Consider the following 20088-nt stretch of genomic DNA (forward strand, 5'->3'; position numbering starts at 1 on the left):
GGAGTAAAGATGTCTTGTTGCAGTTTTATAGAGCTTTGGTGAAACCTCACCTGGAGTGCTGTGTATAGTTTTGGTCCTCTTATCTAAGGAGGGACATACTTACCATAGAGGGAGTACACGGAGGTTCACCAGATGAATCCCTGGTTGGTGTTATTGTTTTGTGAGGAGAGATTGGGGAGACTGGGTCTGTAATCCCTAGCATTTTGAAGAATGATGGGTGACCTCATTGAAACGTACAAAATTCTTACAGGGCATGACAGGATGGCTGTAGATAACATTTCTCCTAGCTGGTGAATCTAAAACCAGGGGACATAATTGCAGGATAATGGCTAGGCCATTTAAGACTGAGATGAGGAGGACTTTCTTCACTTAGAGGGTGGTGAATCTTTGGAATTCTCTACCTGTCATGAAGCTAATGTATATAATATTTTGGAAAATATTTTTCTTTTAAAATAGAGGTTTAGTCTGTGGCTGTGTCTTAATTGGATTAAAGTCAGCTAGTCTGGGTGCTTTGATGTGTACTAGTTTTGGTATGTGAGATAGACCATTCAAGAAGTGGGGTGAAAACTAACACCTATCTAGCAGATACCAAGCAATATGTTTATATTACTAATAAAATTAGTACTATGAAAGGGGTTTTATTGTTAGAAGAGGCTGGTGATACAAAGAGAATTTATATTCAATGGGCGGTGGTAGGTAGAACTTCAGCATTGTGTGCGTGCAGGGCAGAGGCAATGTGAGATCGAAAGGCAGCTGTAAGCCTCCAACTGTCTCCACAGGAACCAAAGTGAAAAGAACCTCATTTTGAATCTGTAAGGTGAAAATGCTTTGCCTGATGTCTGGTTATGTCCATGTGTTGTTGTTGCCTTAAGGGAGATTAATTTGGGAATTTATAAGTTATGATGGTAGTAATTTGTAGCCATGTGTATATATATTTTAACCTGTGTAAATTAATAAAATGTTTCATTTAGTTTAATGTAAAACCTCAAGAATTGGTGGTCTGATTCCTGAATTTAGAGTCACATCTCAAACATAACACTTAAAAATTATAGATTATGACAGTTGTTTAAAGTTTCCCTCTGGGATTTTTAAATAACTCAGCTGTACCAACTGCATCTGTCATAACACTACCCTAGAGGGCTGTGGAAGTGCAATCATTAAGCATGTTCAAAACAGAAATCAATAGATTTCTGGAGTCTAAGGACATAAGGGATGTGGAGATAGTGTGAGGAAGTGGTGCTGAGCTGGATGATCAACCATGATCTAATTGAATGATGGAGCAGGCTCAACAGGTTGAACGGCCCACTCCTGTTCCCATGTTCCTACAACGCTCTCAGTAGGCACGTACCCTTCTGATAAAGTCCCAACTTCCTCCTGGTGATTCAACAGGCTTTCTTCTCCCTGCTCCACCAGGGTGAGTCTTCCAGTGCCCTTTTAAAAGTCCCTTCTCTCAATCCTCCTTAACATAATCAAATTGAGTTCCAGCAGCAAGGCACCCTCTGGCTACTCCTGAGTCTTTAAATCTCCATAGGTCCCATGACTTCAAAAAGGAACTTTGCTCTCACCAGCATCCTACTTGATGGTTAACACAAAACAGCCTTTTCCCCTATTGCCCTACAGTAAACGCTGTTTATGATCTCACTCTTCAGGTCTGACTGACTGAGAACCTGGGCATCTGTTCAACCAGACCAGTTGCCCATCTTCTTTGTCAGGGTATGGAAAATAGCACTCAAGTTTCTCTGAGTTTCAACCTGGGCCTCTGTCTCTAGGCAGATTTCAACACAATTTGATGCAATCTCTAATTCTAGGATATTGTTTCTCAAATTAAAAGACAGCTTAAAATATAACTTGTCTTATAAAGTCCTGCATTCATTGTAAATTAGAAGATCTCAAGCTGCAAGTCAGTTTTTAGCTGCATATCATAAAATTTGTATTGGAACCATGCTGTTTATCATTTATATTAATTAAGGAGACTGGAATAAAAAGTGTTTAAATTTGTATACGGTACCCAAAATGGCAAACAAAGGCCAGTGTGCAAAACCACAATGATTTGAATATGCTACATTTGCAGCAGCAACGTTTAAAGCAGGTGAAGGCAAAGTGGTGCAATTTAACAAAATTGGTAATGTGGCCTGTGCACTCATTGGGAACTTTCTCGATATCACAGCAGAAGAACCAATTTGAAATTGGTGGACAGATCAGCCCAATGTTCCGAGGAAATAAAGAAAGGAAACATTGGCTTTGATAGCAAACAGATAAAATCAAACAAACAGGAGACAACTTTAAAAATTGTACATAGCCTTTGAAAGACCACGTTAATTCTCCAATTTAATCCTCTTACTCCAGATGTAATATTACATTTATTTGAAGAGTTTAGCAAAGATTTAGAAGAATGTCAAACTTCAAAAAGACAGAGCAGAGAACCAACTTTGTATGAGAAGTCATTTTGATAGAAGTTTACTATTATGAAAGGATGATTTGTTGGAAAGAGAAACCATTTTTCCATGTAAGAATTTCTGAACTGAGTGTGCCAATTTAACACAGAGACCCAAATGGCTGTACACAGGAGTTCTAATAGAATTTCTTTAGAAATAAAAGCAAGCAATACATGGAACAAAGTACCCTGGCAGGTGGTTGACAGGAAACTTCAAGAAGTTTCAAAACGGAAAAAAGAACTTGATGGCATCTAAAAATGCTCATGGTTATCACATTATAAAGATATCTTAGGGGTAATAAAGGGGATAATTAGATGGGTACAACTCAATTATTCAATGACTTTCTGCTTCAAAAGACCATGATTGATAAACACTTGTATTTCATCATGAGGGTTACTTTAGATGGAAAGAACTAATTATATCATACATTTGGTACTATATTTAACTTGCAAGTAGATTGTGATATGTTATTCCCCGATGACTCAGCACTTTTGAAAATATAAACCATTTTGATATCTTAGAAGGCAAAATCTGCCTCTACCCGTGCTTGAGACCTAGCCTTTAAAGTTTATAGTTTGCAATACAGCAAAAAACTAATTATATGATTTACAAAATGATTTTTGACAAGAACTTCCAGACTATATCTTAAATCAAAGGTTTTCCTTATACTGAAGTACTTAACTGTGGGTTAGCTACATTTACAAAATATTACAGGGGTCAGCGTCTTAAAAATAACACAAGATTAATTTAAATGTTTAAACTTATTTTTTCTTTAAGAATGAGTATTAACATCACATCTGGAACTTATAATGCTTCACCCAAGAGAGAGATTAATCAAGAGTGGTTGCTTCAGGGCCTGGTTGTGTGCATATATAAGAAACGTCATCTTCCTCACAGACAGGGAAAACAGCCAAAATGAGCCGTGCTTCATTTGACATGATGAGAACATTCTCCTTGCAATATCGTATTGTGTCTAAAAGGCTGGCAATTAAATTAAATTTGAAAAACACAGAAGATGATTGCTTTCTCCAGTTCACTTCTCACGCCTGTTATTAGGAATTACTATGAAGCCAATGTTCCTATTGTATCTCCAGCACTTGTTCTTCAAAAATATTCCATTACACACTCCTGTGAAAACTTGCAATGCCTTGGTAGAGGGGACTATGCTTAAAAAAAATGAACTCAGATCAAGGTCATGACTTCTAGAACTTCTCTATGATGTACAGAAAAATGAAGCTTCATCCCCTTTGTGCTGTCAACATGGAGTACGCCCAGTTCAGGTACTGTCTAAATTAAAATTCAGAGAAGAAAGCTCACTGTTATCCCAATAGATCACCTAAGTCCTGAACTCAGAAAAGCACCTCTAGTGAACTGGTGTGGCAAGTGGAAAGATAGAACAAGAAGCAATCCAGAGTAAAAATACTTAACTGGAGGAGGGCCAATTTCAGTGGCGTGAGAACAGATCTGGCCCAGGTGAGTTAGAATCAAAGACTGGCAGGCAAAACTGTTTAACAGCAACAGGCTGCTTTTAAAAACATGGTTCAGGTACAATTGAGGTGCATTCTCACAAGAGTCCTGGGCTACATGTGCACAAATCATTGAAGGTGGCAAGAAAGGTTGAGAAAGTGGTTCAAAAAGACATTGAGGTTCTGGGCTTTATAAACAAAGGTATAAAGTACAAAAGAAAGGAAAATATGGCAAACTATAAAATAATGGTTCCGCCTCAACTGGAGTACTGTGTACAATTCTGGTCACAACACTTTAGCAAGGAGGTGAAGGCACTGAGCAAGGTGCCTACAGGATTTATGAGAACATTTCAGGGATGAGGGATATGAGTTTTGTGGATGAAAGCTAGAAAAGGGAAGGTTGAGAGCAGATTTTGCAGAGGTGCTCAAAATCATGAGGGGTCCAGAGAGAGTAGATAAGAGAAAAACTCCTTCCATTAGTGGAAGAAGCAAGAACCAGGGGCACTGACATAAGTTGAATGACAAAAGAACCAATGGTGATATATGGAAAAACTTTTTTAAAAAGATACAATGAGTGGCCAGGATCTGGAATGCACTGCCTGAGTGTGTGTTGGAGACAGATGCAATAGTGGTTTTCAAAAGACAATGAGATAAACACCTGAAGAGAAAACATTTGCAGGGCTACAGGGTAAGGGCTGGGGAGTGGGACTAGTGGATTTAGTCTTGTAGAGAGGCGGCACGGACATGACGAGCTGAATTCCGTGTTATAACCATTTTACAGCAGCCATCCTGTGGGAAATCCAATGCCAAATATAACCCTCAAGTACAACTCAAGCAGTTCTTACAATTCTGCAATCAGTTTCTCTAGTATTAACTAAAACAAGGTTTAGTCTGAATTTCAGAAATGTAACACACTCCTGAACATTGTAGCAGCTGGAAAGAAATTAGAGGACAATAAACATAAGCATTCATACATTTATTTAGAAGTGTATATGTGTATATTTGATAACCATATATTTAAAAATAGTTGAAGTAATTATCATTTAAACAATAAACTTAATTTTAAAAGATGTCACTTAAGTAGACTTTCAATTCAGCTTCTAGTACATGGTTAGCTACTACCTCAATTTTAATTGGTCACGATTTTTTGCCAGATCTTATTCTTCTGGCTTGCTTCAGGGTATATATATTTTTAAACAATGAATGAGCATTCAGTAGTATAGCATCCATCTTCATTTGATCGATACAATTCATTGGACAAACATTCAAATTTAGTAGCTTAGGCCTGGTGAACTTTAGTCTGACATCCAACATTATTAGGTAAAGAAAACATTCACCTCTAAGTACTTATTCCAAATAGTCCAAAACAAACAAAGTAATAAGTATACAAATTAGACGCTACTCGTTGACCTTTGCAAAGTACTCCTTCGAAGCTTCTGGAGAAGGCTTGATCTGTAAAATAAAATCACAAACGGAATTATTACACTTGTAGGTGAAATATGCTTCAGAAATAATAGTGTTAAAGGTTGACTAACTCTAGGAATGTTACAGGGTATAGTCCACGCTTGGGAAGTTAGAAAGTTCAAGTGGTTTAGAAACATTTTATTAATTATGTCATTTATAACATACAGAAAGCTGTTATATTCACCTTACTTAACCTAGAAGTTACAACTGCAATCTAAATTCTAGTCAAAATCAGAACAGTGGCGGGGAAGGGAATTGAAAATGTCTATGTAAATTAGTCAAGCTAACAGCAACAACGATGCAGCAAAATACAATCCCAACACATGGCCTATATAAAATAGCTTCAATCCCCCAATCCATACAGAGTTGCTTATGTCAACCAAAATGTCATGCTGGGGTGCCAAATGACTTTCCAGATGACTGAAAATTGAGGGAGCAGCCTAGGCTTAATTGTTCATATTCTAAGTTATACGGAATACCTGTTTATCAGCTAAGTGAGGTAGCATACTCAATAGCACCAGGGTCTGACTAGTTGATTGTTACTTTTGCCTATAATTTTATGTTTAACCTTATTTATTGAACTTTAAAAAGTCATGAACTACAGATTAGTGTTGCCAGGGGCACATTATACACTGAATTACATAGACTTTACAGCACAGAAACAGGCTATGCTGTCCAAATGATCAATGCCAAAGTTTATGTTGCACATGAGCCTCTTCCCATTCTACTTCACATAACTATTTTGTTTAAGATGAAACACCATACAGTCTTCTGAAAGAACATGGGGCATTTAATTTTACTAACGCCAATATACAAACATTGAGACTAATTGAAACAAAATGTACATTGGAAGAAAGTGCTTAGTGTTCATCATAATCATCATGTAGGTTATGATCATCAAGTATGTCAGCTATTTCTCATCAAGTAAGTAGCTTGAAGATTGCTTTTTTTTTGTTTTCAATTGTTTGTTTTCAAGCCATATGATTATAAACACTTTTATCCAATTTCAACCTTCTCTCAGTCCAATTTCACTGTACTAAAAAAATTCCCTAATTTGACAGTTTGAAAGCTACCATTATAGCATTATTAATTATAAAATTAGATTAATAAAAGCATTTAAAATTTATGGAGAAATTTGGTTCCAAGTCGGTTTCCTCCTTCCCTCTGAGTAATACATACATATCAACACACAACTCTTCATTTTGGGCTATGGATACACACTCAACAGAGAAAAAAAAATTGTATTAAATTTGTCCACTAGCAACTCAATACCCAGCAGGCACTTTTTTTTTTGTAAAATGAGCTTTCAGAAATCGTGTTTATTCCTCAATCTCTCCTGAACACGATGAGGAGCCTTTGTATGGAGGACTTGCTCATCTACATCCAGACACAAATTCAAACTAGCATGTCCAGAAGAGACTATTTGATCTGATTTGCCATGACCCACACATTCACAACTTATTGGTGTTTTTCCATTATCTAGTTCTTCCTCCTCCAGTCTCCCAATATAACATTAACATGCCTCTCATGATCTGTGGAACTTGTATAGTATTGCAGAAACAAACAGAAGAGGGGGGGATAAAAAAGGTGGTGGGTGGAGGGGGGAAGAGAATGCGAAGGAATTAGAGAAAAACAATAGAAAGGAAAAAGGAAGTGAAGGATGAGAGGGCATGAAGCAGTAAAACACACAGCAGTCAATGATGAGTAAGCTGTGATTATTTATTTCAGCATTGGATTAACAAAGTACTGTTGTGGGAAATGAAGGAAAGAATAGAAAACAAGATGCTTGGGCTCTAAGTTGAGTGGATATAAATGTACAAAATTAAAACAGAGTAGAGATAAAGAAAAAAATTCTCTCAGTTTTGAGTGGGCAGCCAGAGAAAACATTTAAAGTGGGTAACAGAGGAACTGTTGAGGAGAAATGGAAAAATGGAGAGAGAAATAGGTCAATTGTATTTACTGGGAAGTGGAGTGTTGCGTGAAGAAGAGGGAATGCATCTTTATTCTGCTGGGAGCAGGAAGAACAGATGATGTCAGTGTTTAGTGGGATTGTATTAAAACACATCTTCAAACTCCGCTAGCCTGAATTTAAAAGACTTCAAATGTAGACATTCATTTGAAGTAATAAGAAAATATTATGTTTGAATCATTTTGCAACAGAATTGGCATGGTTTAGTTTTCACAAAGTTAAAAAACAATAAAAACAAGCAACATCATTTCATTAAATTGCTATAAATTTTACAAACCGTTGGAGATTCAGGTGTCCACTCAGCTGGGCAAACCTCTCCATGGGTTTCCACAAACTGGAAGGCCTTAACTAAGCGTAGGGTCTCGTCAGCACTGCGACCTACAGGCAGATCATTGATGCCGATGTGCTTGATAATGCCATTAGTGTCAATGATGAAAAGACCTCTTGTAAATTTAGAACATTTTAAAAGTGAGAAAATTAGAAAATATAATTTTGTCAATTACATGGCAAGTAATTCATAAAACATATTTCAAGTTTATAATGTAAAAAAATTGAAATTTGTTACATTCAAGCATACTTAAATTGAAAAACACAGTTAAAAACATGCTTCAAGTGTTTCAGTGGTGGGGAAAAGGCATTAATGTTCAAAACTGAGGAGAAAGTAGGGAATTAGGCAGATAAAAGTGCTGGCACATGGTTGTTTTATTTCTGAATCTGGAGTTCAAACCTTATTCCAAACTGGATAAATTAAATCTTCTACATGTGGTTTAGGTGCTATAAGTGAAGTGAATGAATGGTCTTTTTGGAGAAAAAAGCTGCCTGTAATATAGTACAAAGAGGAAATGCTGGCAACATCAAGTCATAGAATGACTGATAAAGAAAGTTAAAGATATTCAAAGTCATTGGTTGAGGTGTACTTTTGTTTCACTCTGCAACTGGCAAGGTTAAATGATGACACATGAACACATTCTCCCTTTGCAAGAAGGATAAAGAGCTTGGTAACCATTCTTAACGATGTAAGCGTATCACACAAATACCACAGATACACAAGATGTGGCAATAGGGAGAGGAACTGATGAGAATAACCACTGGTTACTTCAGTAAGCAATTTTTGACCATTAACTTTTGAGAAATGTAGCAGAAATCACCTCATTTTCACCCTAAATTACAAATACAGACACAAATTGACTTTAAAGACACATTCAATGTTCCTAAACAGGCTCTAGAAGACCTTGTATCAAGGGGTGATCCATAGCCTGAGAATATAATTCTTTTTTAGATGTCCCCCTTTTGAGGGGCAACAGGAGGTGCTTTTTGTTTGCTCCTGCAGCTTTTATCTCAGGAACAGCAGCAGTGAATTAATAGAATCATAGGGCACAACAGGAGCCATTCAGCCCAATATGCCTGTACCAGCACTTCAAAAGAGCTATTGATTATAACTTACTGAATACAAAAATTTTCATCTCCCATCTACGTATTTTGCCAGTTATCTCAAGTCTGCATCCTCGATTACAGACCATCCTGCCAGTGGAAGTTTCTCCCCATCTACTCTACTAAACCCATCCTAATTCAAAAACTGCTCTAAGCCTGCAAAAACTCTTGTGTCTAAATGGCTCTAGGTGTAGCACATCTGAGACTTGGCTGCATTCCTCCTGATTTCTGGGACTCAGGTGCATCTCTACACTTTCCCTCACTGTCCTAAAACTTTGCATATTCATAACTGCACCTGAAGGCCACTCTTGTTAGCAAAACCTATCCTCCACAGCCTTTTTCACTGGTGAACTGACCCTCCTTTTCTCACCTTTGTTGTACTGCTGCACTAATTCAATCTCAGTTAAAAACTGTCCTCGATTGTTTGAGTGGTTCAAGAGTTAATTGCGGCAATGGAAGGGGGAGGAAAAATCTTGCCTGTGTGCCTCACAGTCATGAGCATAAGTAATTTGTGCACTCAGTTGTACTCTCCGATATAAACCTTACCTTAACGGTAGCACTCTTGCCTGTGCAGAATCCAAATGAACACTTCCAAGCAATGACGGCTGAGTGCTGCACAACGGGTGAATGTGAAAGGCACTATATAAATGCAGGGGCTCTCTTTTCTTTGTCACTGCTCCATTGAAAATAGCCACGAAGCATTAATTCTGAGGTATGTGTACAAAAAAGGCTGGATTTTTCACCTACTTGAATGGAGTAAAATTATAATGTGCAAAAGTGAGAACTGGCCTTTTAATTTCAGGTAGGAACAGAACACTAATAAAAAAAAAGTACAATTTTGGCAGTCCAGAAATAAGAGCCAGTTAAAAGTTCTACTAATTTTACCGCACAAATTTCTAACGTACTATGTAACTAGTAAGAATGCAAACGTTCTAACAGTTTGTGAAGATGCGAAGAAAGACTGCAGATCTACTTGAGTCAGAGGCTTCCGTCTCAGCCGGCAAGCAAAAAAATTTACAAGTTCAAAATTTGTCAAACTTTTAATTTACATATGGAGAAGAAACAAAAAAAAATCTTGATTTATATAGTGCCTTTCATATCGTCAGGAAATCCCAATGCCCTTTACAACCAGCAGATCACTTTTGAAATGTAATTATGGAGACAAATTTATAAACAATTTGCATACAGCAAAACTCTACAAATAACATGAATACACATCAAGATGATCTATTTCTGATGGTGTTGGTTGAGAGAAGAAAATCATAAAATATGTTCTCTCTACTGAAATCACGGGATTAACCTTTCATCTAAAGGATAGCACCTTCAAAAATGCAGCACACTCGCTTAGTACTGCATTGAAGATCTTTGCAACAGACGTTGTTGCCAGATTCACAGAATGCAAACTGGATTTCTGGAAAACATTTTGATGTTAGCAATCCCAAAGTACTACTTAAATTTATAAACAACGATATGTTGGCCTGGATTTTGCAGTTGGAATGTCAGCAATAGCTTTCACCGTCATTAGTCGATGAAACTAACAGTGACATCTACAAATGCACAGTTCAACGTGAAAAACCAGAAGTTGCTATCAGTGATTCCTTCCTCCTCCACAGGGTGATGCTTTTGCAGGTGAAAATCATCTAGACATCACTGAATTGCCATAAAGTTCACTTTTTAAGGCTATTATTGGTGCCATAAAACCACTTAAAAAAAGATTATGCCTTGTGGAATGAAGTGCAACTGGATTTTTAAACAGCACATGGTTATAAATACTTCTGATCGACCCCTCTGGCTCTGAAAAACTAATTTTGTATTTGTGGAATGTCCAATTTCTCCAGTCGTGGTAGCAATTCTATAGATTTTTAATTTTATAATAATTTATTATATATCAGTTTCTACCTTAATCCCATGTCCAATATTTATTTTGTTTTCTGTAAAAATTATATAATTTGCTATAAGAATTCTTCAATGTGATTGGCTGTTTAGCCTGCTTGATGACATCACTGTTGCTGGATGCCAGATATTCCTTATAACTGGCACCAGAATGAAATTAACATCTTGAAAGGGAAAATCCATGCTACAGAGCTCATTACATGTTTGTAGGTAGCTCAAGGTGAATGGCAAGCATCGTCACTTCCCTGCTGACTGCAAGATCCAGGCCAAAATAAATACTTTTTATAATATCCAAGCATACCTTGAAGATAGCTTGAGAAGTTTGAAGGATGTCATTACTTTTTGATCCATTTGCAGGCAACTAATTTAAGGTGTTTGAATAAAACTAATTGCATTATTACCACATGGCACTGGTGGGGGAGGAGGGATTCTTAACATTTATCATTATGGCCACTGTAGATATGCTGACAAAAGAAATCAAGTTCTAATTTTATTTTACAGAACTACAGGATTTTTACCATGTTTTGGAAAATGTATTCTACATTCCCAATCATTTCAACATTAAAAACTGAAGTCCAGCATCCTTGTTGATACATTTTAAGATGTATAAAAGTGTCCTCAATCCCGACCCGGATCTAATTAGTATAACATAATCCTACTACCACTGATGTTAGACCACTATTTCAACTTTGCCTAACTTGCAACAATGCACAATTCACATTTTTTTTTATAACACAGAACCTCTTACCTTAGAGCAATACCAGAGTTTTCCATCAACACTCCATAATCCCGAGAGATCTGCTTTGTTAAATCAGACAACAATGGTATATTCATATGCCCGAGACCCCCACTCTGAAACGCAAGAAAGAACATAGACTAAATTCAATTAAAAGATTTTGCATGTAAAAGAAAAATGACTCCCAGATGTTGAAATATACTTTTAAAAAACGTTATACAAAGCAGAAATAATCTTTTGAGAACTTCTGATGATTTCTGTGCCCACTTATACAATTAAAAAAATCCAAATTTGCTTCCACTCCAAAAGTTGATCATGAACAAAGTCATGTTCTATGGATCTTAACTTCTTATATTTCCATAACTTCTCTATAACCATCTAAAATATTCTGTTTTTGTTGTTAGTGTTTGATAAGACACTCCTTTATTTGCAGCACTCTAATTTGAAATTCTGAAGGATTAAAACAGCAATAGTTACCTTCTTCAAAACAAATTCATAGAACTATTGCACCCAAACCTAACTGGAATCCCAATTTTTCTAAAAGACAAACCACAAAGACACAGGTTTTTAAAAATCTTCACGTTTATTTCCATACCTTTCTTGGCATGTTGATCCAGGCAAGATGGGAGAAATGAGAGTCTACAGACACACCAATTACTTCACAGTTTACATCATGGAACTCACTTGCTCTGTTGCTAAATGCAACAATCTCAGTCGGACAAACAAAGGTGCTGGGAAAAGAAATTTTTTTTAAAAACTGATTTGTTAAATCTCACAACCTGTTTTTAAACTAATAATAACCAGAAGAGTGAAAAATAAAACCTGATTAAAAGAAAATCCATTAGGGGATTTGACAGTCCATTCAGATAGATTAAATATCATGGGTAGGCACAGAAAATAAATTATAAAGGTTAAAAAAAGGCTGGCCTTTTTATCCAGAGGACTAGAATACAAAACGTTATGCTACAACTATACAAAGCTCCGGTTAGACCATACCCAGAGCACTGTCAGCAGGTTTGGGCACCATATCTTAGGAAAAATATACTGGCCTTGAGAGTGCAGCATAGACTTACCAGAATGATACCTGGACTCCAGAGGTTAAATTACAAGGAGAGGCAATTATGGTTGTATTTTCTAGAACTTGGGTTTGCAAGATATTATGGGAACAGATTAGGAGGCATAGGCTAAAAATTAGAGTATTCAAAGAATGGTAGAGTATTAGAAATTTCTTCTGCAATTGGAAATTGATGCTAGATCGTTTGTTACCAAAGGCACTGAGGGATATAGAACAAAGACAGATATACGGAGCTGGGTCACAGAGCAGCCATGATCTCACTGAATGTTGGAATAGGCTTGAAGGTCTAAAAAGCCTACACTTATTCCTATAAAACTGTGATCTTGAGTGAAAATGGGGACTGAGAATGAGGGAATGTAAACTACCCAGATATCTTAACAACTCCCTAAATGTTCTTTAGGAGCTACACATATGGGTACTTTCCAGAATTTTCATGTTCCACTTTAAGGATTTAACTAACTTGTTTGCATTTATTATCCTTAAAGATTTGTGTATTTAATACAGCATTAAAATTGCAACTTTAGGAATATTAGTGCACCAATATTAATAGAAGGGCTCACATTTTTGAGTTATCGCTTTACCCCAGAACAAAGAAATGCTGTTCAAATTTTAAACCTAGTGGCCATCGAAAGGGAGTTATTTAGTCAACTGGGTTAAACAATCTAAAAGCTGTTTTGAAAGCACACATGCAGAGTTCTCAGCAGGTTCATTTTCAAAAGTATCCCAAATTTTTAATGTGAGGAAGTCTTTATGATGATTCAAGTGTGAACAATAATTGAGAAAAAAAAGCAAAAAATTGGAAAGCACTGTAACATTACCAACATTCTAAAAGTCACCTGTAGCTATCTGATTATTTTTCACACAGCATTTATGGTTCCCCCTTCCCAAATATTGTACAACAAGATGCTAAGGGACAAACCACAGAGTATGTAATAAACCAGTAACTCTGCATATCTTAAATAGTGGTTAAATGTATTTAACTTTGCACAAGAAACTAAAACCCCTTATTTTTCAAATGCTACATTGAATAAGGCATGGCAGTGGCACACACTAGAAACTATAAAACCTGTCCTTCAATCCTTACAATGCAGCCTTAAACCAGGAAATCTGAAAGAAGAGTAGCCATGCATTATTGTTGATAGGGTGGGGATTCAGAATAATAGAAAACAAAGTTAAAGATCAGAGCAAACAAAACAAAGTAGAAGCAGAGAAAAGTAAAAGCAACAGCTAAAAAAAAAAAAATCCATATACAAGTTAAAATCATTGATGAAACCTACACACCCACAGAATACAGTGAGCAATCAAGATATGGGGGCACAACAGTATTTGTTCCCCAAAAGATATACTCCACCCATCGCTTGGCTTAATATTTTCATAGCTGATAACACAACTTAAGATGTGCAGGGCCTCCTCCTCCTCCTCCTCAATACTGAGCAGGATAATTTCTATCTGAAGTTTTTTTTTTAAACTTTGCTCAGAAAATACTTGCAACAATATATTGTTTGTATGCATTAGAATTGCTCTTGCAAGAGTGATCAAAAGAAGAATTTTGAAAGCTGCATAATCAGTGTGAAATTTGGCAAAAAAATACATTAAAAATTTCTCTCTTACGTTCAAGCTTTAAGCAAATTGCAAGTGCCAAGATTACTTACAAATCCAGAGGATAGAAGAAAATGACCAGATATTTTCCCTTGTAGTCATCCAAATTGATCTCTTTGAACTCACCACTGACTACAGCAGTACCCTTGAAAAATGGAGCAGATTGGGTAACAGCAGGAGTAAAGTTTGAATAAGCTGAAAGACACAAGCACCAATTATCTATTACTTTCTACTAATCCCACAACCACACACACAGATATTTTCATGAATGGAACAATTTCTGAATATTCATTTTCCTTCAGTCTGCCTACACAATTAATATTTTTAACACTGTTACACAGAAACTTCAATTTGCATTCTATGTAGACATATTAAAATAAGATCCTCGGGGAGAAAAAAATAACCAAAGGTCAGAGAGATTAAGTACCCTAACAAAATGTAATTAATATTTTACAAATTGACTAGAGGATTTTTTTAATGGAATGGTAAAATACAAAACATACGGAACATAGTATTTTACTATACCCTCAAGATCCTGTTCATTCAGGAAGCTGCCATTTTGCAATAAATTAGGCTGGAATGCATTCGAAGTACCACTTAACTAATCAATAAAAGTTTTTTTGGACAAATCAGAAACAATATTTCAGCATTGAAAATCCCCTTTATGGAAGACTGGCAAACAGATTAAATAAAACCTAAGGTGCATCATATTAAGAACTCACTGTAGATTCAGTTATATTGCATTTACTAATTTCACACAGTATGATACTGGGAATAGTATAAGAAAGCAGGTCGAAGTTGTGCTTCCCCTTCTGTACAAAATGCAAAAAAGCACAGCTTAGGACATATTCTTAAAAGCACACTCAAGAGTCCTGGTTGCTAGCATTCAGAGCAGGTAGAATTGTACTGGCAGTTAAACAAAAGCCAAAAGCAAAGCAGCATTTTTTTCATTTATATTTCCGAACAGAAGAGGGATCTCCAGTCATAGTTGATAAACCATGAAGTATATACAAGGCCACTGAGAAGGCAAACACAGTTTGTATTGTTAAGACAGAATAATATAAAATGTAAGGTTACTGCAATTAGACTATGCACAGCTGCACTTAGAATTGTGTTCAGTTTTGATCCCCATGTATATCAGGAGATTAAGATGTTGCAGACAATTCAGGAGGGCAACCGCAATTCAGGAGGGCAACCACAATGATAGTCATTAGAGAAACTCAGGCTTAGAGGAGATATGATTTAAGTTTAAAAATGATGAAGGAAATGGGTTCTGTCTAGTTGAAAAGATTATTTGAAAATGGATAGGGTTCAGAGAAATTAGGGCATCTGTATAAAATACATGGGCAAAAAGCTAGATTACATGTTAAGGGGACGTCGACATTTCAGGACATAAAAAGTAAACTTTTAAACTAAAAGTAAACAGCTAAACTAAAAGTAAACAGCTGACAACAGAAAGACTCGAGTTACCATGCTCTACTGCAGCTTGTTTGATTGCCTTGTAGTCAAGAGGAATCACCCAGAGTTTCTTCCCAAATTGGCCAGTTTTTTTTTCTCATGTTGCTTCTTCTGGAAGATTTTTAATTTTTTTTCATGGCATGTGGGCATTGCTGGCAAGGTGAACATTTGTTGTCCAATCCCAATTGCCCTTGAGAAAGTGATACTAAGCTGTCTTCTTGAACCATTCCGGTCCATCTAGTGCAGGTACACCCACAGTGCTAGCAGTTTGGTACAACTCAGTGGCTTGCTAGGCCATTGCAGAGGACAGTCATGAGTCAAGCACATTGCTGTGGGTCTGGAGTCATGTGTAAGTCAGACAAGGTAAGGATGGGAGATTTCCTTCCCTTAAGGACATTAGTGAACCAAGCGGGTTTTTACGACAATCGGCAATGGTTTCATGGTCACCGTTACTGAGACTAGCTTTAAATTCCATATTTTTATTATTAATTGAATTCAAATTCCACAGCTGCCATGGTGGAATCAAGACCCCAGATAATTAGCCTGGGCTTCTGAATAAGGCTACTGACATTATCACTGCGCCGCTGTCTCCCTGTAGTATAGATCTGTATTGTTTGTTGCACCATTGATCTGTTTGAAAATTCTTACTTGTATTACCTGAGCAATTTTAGAAAATTGCCCAAAGGTGCTCCTCCTGAAACACATTTCAGACTATGTTAAAATTAGAGGGAAAGTGGTGACAGGTTTGGATGTAAGAATCACCCAAGCCTCGTTTCTGCTTCTAACCTCTAACCCTGGGTCTCTCTGAAGAGGCTGTATTCCGTTTAATGTTTTCAGTCAAAATAGTTATGAGATCCGTCAGAGCATGCCAGTTTCCCAGGACACTTACTTGTGCTGAAGCTGCGTTTATGATTTATGAGAGAGGTTGAAATCCTCCAGTTTGCTGCATTTTTCTGAAGACAGTGCAATCGGAGAGCTGCAGGAACTCCCCTGGTGTGTAAACATGCTCGGTAAAGCTGCAAAGCAATAGAAGCAAGAGAGATAATAAATCACTCCTACTGAATGAACGCTTAGTCGCAACACAGTCTAAATTTGCTGCAGACGTAAAGATCAACAACGTGGCTCCTAAACAGGTGAAATGCAACGCAATAAATGATCGGAATTCCAACCACTTTAAAGCATTTAACTTGCCAAATAAAAAGCAGGAGAATGGAAGAAACAGCCTTGACCTTCAGCAGCTCTGTGGCAGAAACGAATGTTTGGCAGATTCAGATTTTTAAAAACTGTGACCTCGCCTGATGCTAAAACACCGAGCCACATCGCCACGTGATTGAAGGAGTTTGGGGAGAAATCTATCTCACTCGTGGTAAAGCCTCCTCTCCACCCCCCCACCCCCCCAACCCCTATGTTCACAACACTATAACAGGCTTAAAAACACGGCAGTCGCGTTAATTAAAAGTCCGTGCAGAGGGCGGGGAGCCGCTTCTCCTCCCGGAGTTCGTTTAATTCTCACATTCGGAAAGTGTCAAGCAGCTGCAAATTTTAAATACAGACAACAGCCTGCTCTGATTCAAATTATCATTCGCAAGCAGCAACATTCCAGGTAGAGCCGTGAATTCACCATAGCCCGGATAAAGTAAAAGGCGACATAATTACAAATGAACAGAAAGCTCCTCCTGTCCTCAGCAGAGCCGCCGCCGCCGCCGCCATCTTGCTGCCCGGACGGAGCCGCCTCCCTCGCGACACTGGGTCCGACTCCAGACACCAGCTTCAATAATCAAAACAAAAATCACAAACGCCACTTTTCTCAGATAACAAACGCGACTGCGGTAAACAAACTAATTATAAACGAGAGACAGGAATAATTAGAATCAGGTTCCGCCCACCCGCCATGCCGGAAGTAACTGATCCTGCGCTGGGGTCACTTCCGGTGGAGCAAGATGAACTACATGCCTGGTACAGCCAGCCTGATAGAGGACATTGACAGTAAGGAATTGTACTCACTCTGTGTATACTCAATTATCACCTCTAGTTGTATCCAGCCTGATAGAGGACATTGACAGTAAGGAATTGGACTCACTCTGTGAATACTCTATTATCACCTCTAGTTGTATCCAGCCCCTTAGAGGACATTGACAGTAAGGAATTGTACTCACTCTGTGTATACTCTATTATCAACTCTAGTTGTATCCAGCCCCTTAGAGGACATTGACAGTAAGGAATTGTACTCACTCTGTGTATACTCTATTATCATCTCTAGTTGTATCCAGCCTGATAGAGGACATTGACAGTAAGGAATTGGACTCACTCTGTGAATACTCTATTATCACCTCTAGTTGTATCCAGCCTGATAGAGGACATTGACAGTAAGGAATTGTGCTCACTCTGTGAATACTCTATTATCACCTCTAGTTGTATCCAGCCTGATAGAGGACATTGACAGTAAGGAATTGTACTCACTCTGTGTATACTCTATTATCATCTCTAGTTGTATCCAGCCTGATATAGGACATTGACAGCAAGGAATTGTATTTACAGTCTCTCTCCTCTACCTGTACCTCTAGACAAACGAGTCTTGGTAATCTCTCCCAAGAAGAGAGATTACTCAAACTAGAGTTGTATCCCTTGGAATTTAGTAGGTTCATGAGTGATTTGATCATAGTTTTCAGCATATTAAGGGGAACATAGAGGAAAGAAAGAGGGAAACTATTACCACTCATTGGGGCATCTAGGTCTCAGTGACTTGTAAAAATTAAAGCCACACCATTCAGGAGTGAAATGAGAAAATGTTTTTACACACAAAGGGCAGAATGTATTGGCCCTCTGAGATGAGTTTAGAGGTGGAGGGGGTATTTAATTTGGCTGGGGTGCCTGGTGGGGACACTGCCCCCTTCCTGCCTCTGTCCCAATTAAGTCCAGGTGAGAAGGCCTTTGGACGGCCTTCCCACTCTGCTGCTAATTGAAACCCTTGTGGACAATTAATGTTCATTTAAGTGCCTCATGCCCCTGCCATTGGTGTTAACCCAGTGGTGAACATGTGTGCCACCACACAGGGAGCCCAAAAAGCAAATCCTATCAATGTTTGATTGGGGTACCTGGCATCTGGAAAGGGGTGGAAGCCACGGCCCTACCTTTGCTACTGACCATCCTCCCCATCTTGCTGCGTCCTCCATTCCACCATCACACCTGTGGCCTGGGTCCCTCATAGATCTTGGACCTCTGGCGGGTATATTGCTGGCAGTTGACACCACATCTGCTGGCACTACCTGCAAATGAACAGCTGCCAGCCTCTCATTAGCCAGTAGCTCTCAGGGGCGGACCTTTGATTAGCAGGCTGGTTAGGTGCTTGATTGGCACATAATACGGTAGGCCTCCATCAAAAGGATGCGACACAGACTATCGCTGCCTCCCAAACGGCAGTCAAGAGCCTGGTCACCTGCATTAAATGCCGCCCAAAGGTGGTAGAAGTTTGAAACTCTCTTCTGCAAATGGTAATTGATGCTAGCTCAATAGTTAATATTGAAACTGAGATTGATAGATGTTTGTTATCCAAAGGTATTAAAGGTTCTGGGGCAAAGACAGGAATTGGGTCGCAGTTGAGCCATGATCTCACTGAATCACTGAATCTCAACATACTTGAGGGGCTAAATGGCCTATTCTTGTTCCTATCTTCACAGTGATACAACTGTTTGAAGCTTCTGTTCAAGATACATAGTTGTATATGCTCCCTAAGCCAAGAAAAGGACCTTGGTTTACTGAATGAAACATAACAGCACCTATATAAGGGAGGGACGATTATCCCCCTTTCCAGTCCTGATGTTGATGGTAATGTTATAAAGCAATTTTAAATAAAACTTCAGTCTAAATTAAACCTTGGTAACTGGATCATCCTAAGCAGTGATGATTTTGTTAATTACTTGTAGTACTATGACTAGTTTTCAGTACTTGGAGGGATAGTTATTTTTGCCACCGCATGAGAGAAACTTATTTACATTGATTTCTTCTAACAGATAGGAGAATTAATAAGCTTTGAGTCTTTATGCAGTAACCCCTGTTGTAAAATGTTTAAGATCAAGCTGCCTGTATACATATAATATAGATAAGTGTGTATGTATGTGTTAGGTGAGCACAGATTATCATAGAATGTCAGAACTATTATGTTCTTCCATCAGCAATGCCAGCATAATGCTGGCTAGCACTCACTGTCTTAGGATTATCGCTGAAAAATGGTCACTACAGCAGGTTCCAGAGGGTTTTGCTACCCAACACAATTTACTACTTTGAGCAATGAAAATGTTGGAAGGCAGTGCTTGCTTTTCTCCTTCAATCAGCCAGGATCTTCTGCGGAGCGGCAATCATCGTCAGTGTCACAGCCAAGTAAAAGGCGTTTCCTTAAAGTAGTCTGTCAGCTAAGAATTTCTGTGTATGTATATAGCCCCCTTTTAATTTGTGAGTGACTCAATTTAAACATAACTGAGCAGTGAAGCTTTATTCTTAAACAAGATAAAGGTTAATTTATTATGAAATTACTGCTGAAAGCTACTTACGTAAAATAGAGTTAT

At 37.9% G+C, this 20088-nt stretch overlaps 2 protein-coding genes and 1 long non-coding RNA gene across 4 annotated transcripts in view; 2 read left to right on the plus strand and 1 right to left on the minus strand.

Annotated features, from left to right (window-relative positions):
* Positions 1-20088, plus strand: part of LOC144694402 (uncharacterized) — a 1120079-nt gene that overhangs the window by 677276 nt on the left and 422715 nt on the right. The gene's annotated exons all lie outside the window — the stretch shown is intronic.
* On the minus strand, positions 4863-17321 carry LOC144694399 (thioredoxin-dependent peroxide reductase, mitochondrial-like). Its single transcript, XM_078564756.1, has 7 exons — positions 17183-17321; positions 16416-16542; positions 14122-14263; positions 11990-12125; positions 11407-11510; positions 7612-7777; positions 4863-5353 (listed from the first exon to the last, which is right to left on the minus strand). Exons 1-7 carry the CDS (start codon positions 17234-17236, stop codon positions 5300-5302), a joined length of 783 nt encoding a protein of 260 aa, XP_078420882.1. The 5' UTR covers positions 17237-17321; the 3' UTR covers positions 4863-5299.
* Positions 17425-20088, plus strand: part of lsm1 (LSM1, U6 small nuclear RNA associated) — a 33091-nt gene continuing 30427 nt past the window's right edge. Inside the window, exon 1 of one of the 2 annotated variants that reach the window (XM_078564762.1) lies at positions 17425-17512. In XM_078564762.1, the coding sequence (XP_078420888.1) occupies positions 17467-17512 (46 nt within the window). In that variant the 5' untranslated portion in view covers positions 17425-17466. The remainder of the gene's footprint in view (positions 17513-20088) is intronic. The other variant, XM_078564763.1, reaches the window with a different exon arrangement.

Source organism: Cetorhinus maximus, chromosome 20 (genome assembly GCF_964194155.1).
Source record: "Cetorhinus maximus chromosome 20, sCetMax3.hap1.1, whole genome shotgun sequence".
NCBI lineage: Eukaryota > Metazoa > Chordata > Chondrichthyes > Lamniformes > Cetorhinidae > Cetorhinus > Cetorhinus maximus.

Bases quoted from the DNA above. Each gene is read 5' to 3' on its own strand.
- LOC144694399 (XM_078564756.1), bottom strand. From the start codon at position 17,236: ATGGCGGCGGCGGCGGCGGCTCTGCTGAGGACAGGAGGAGCTTTCTGT. The intron at 11,511-11,989 runs GTATGGAAATAA...CTTGCGTTTCAG, and splicing joins GGATCAACATGCCAAGAAAG to AGTGGGGGTCTCGGGCATAT. The intron at 5,354-7,611 runs GTTTGTAAAATT...TTTATTTTACAG, and splicing joins GGACACCTGAATCTCCAACG to ATCAAGCCTTCTCCAGAAGC.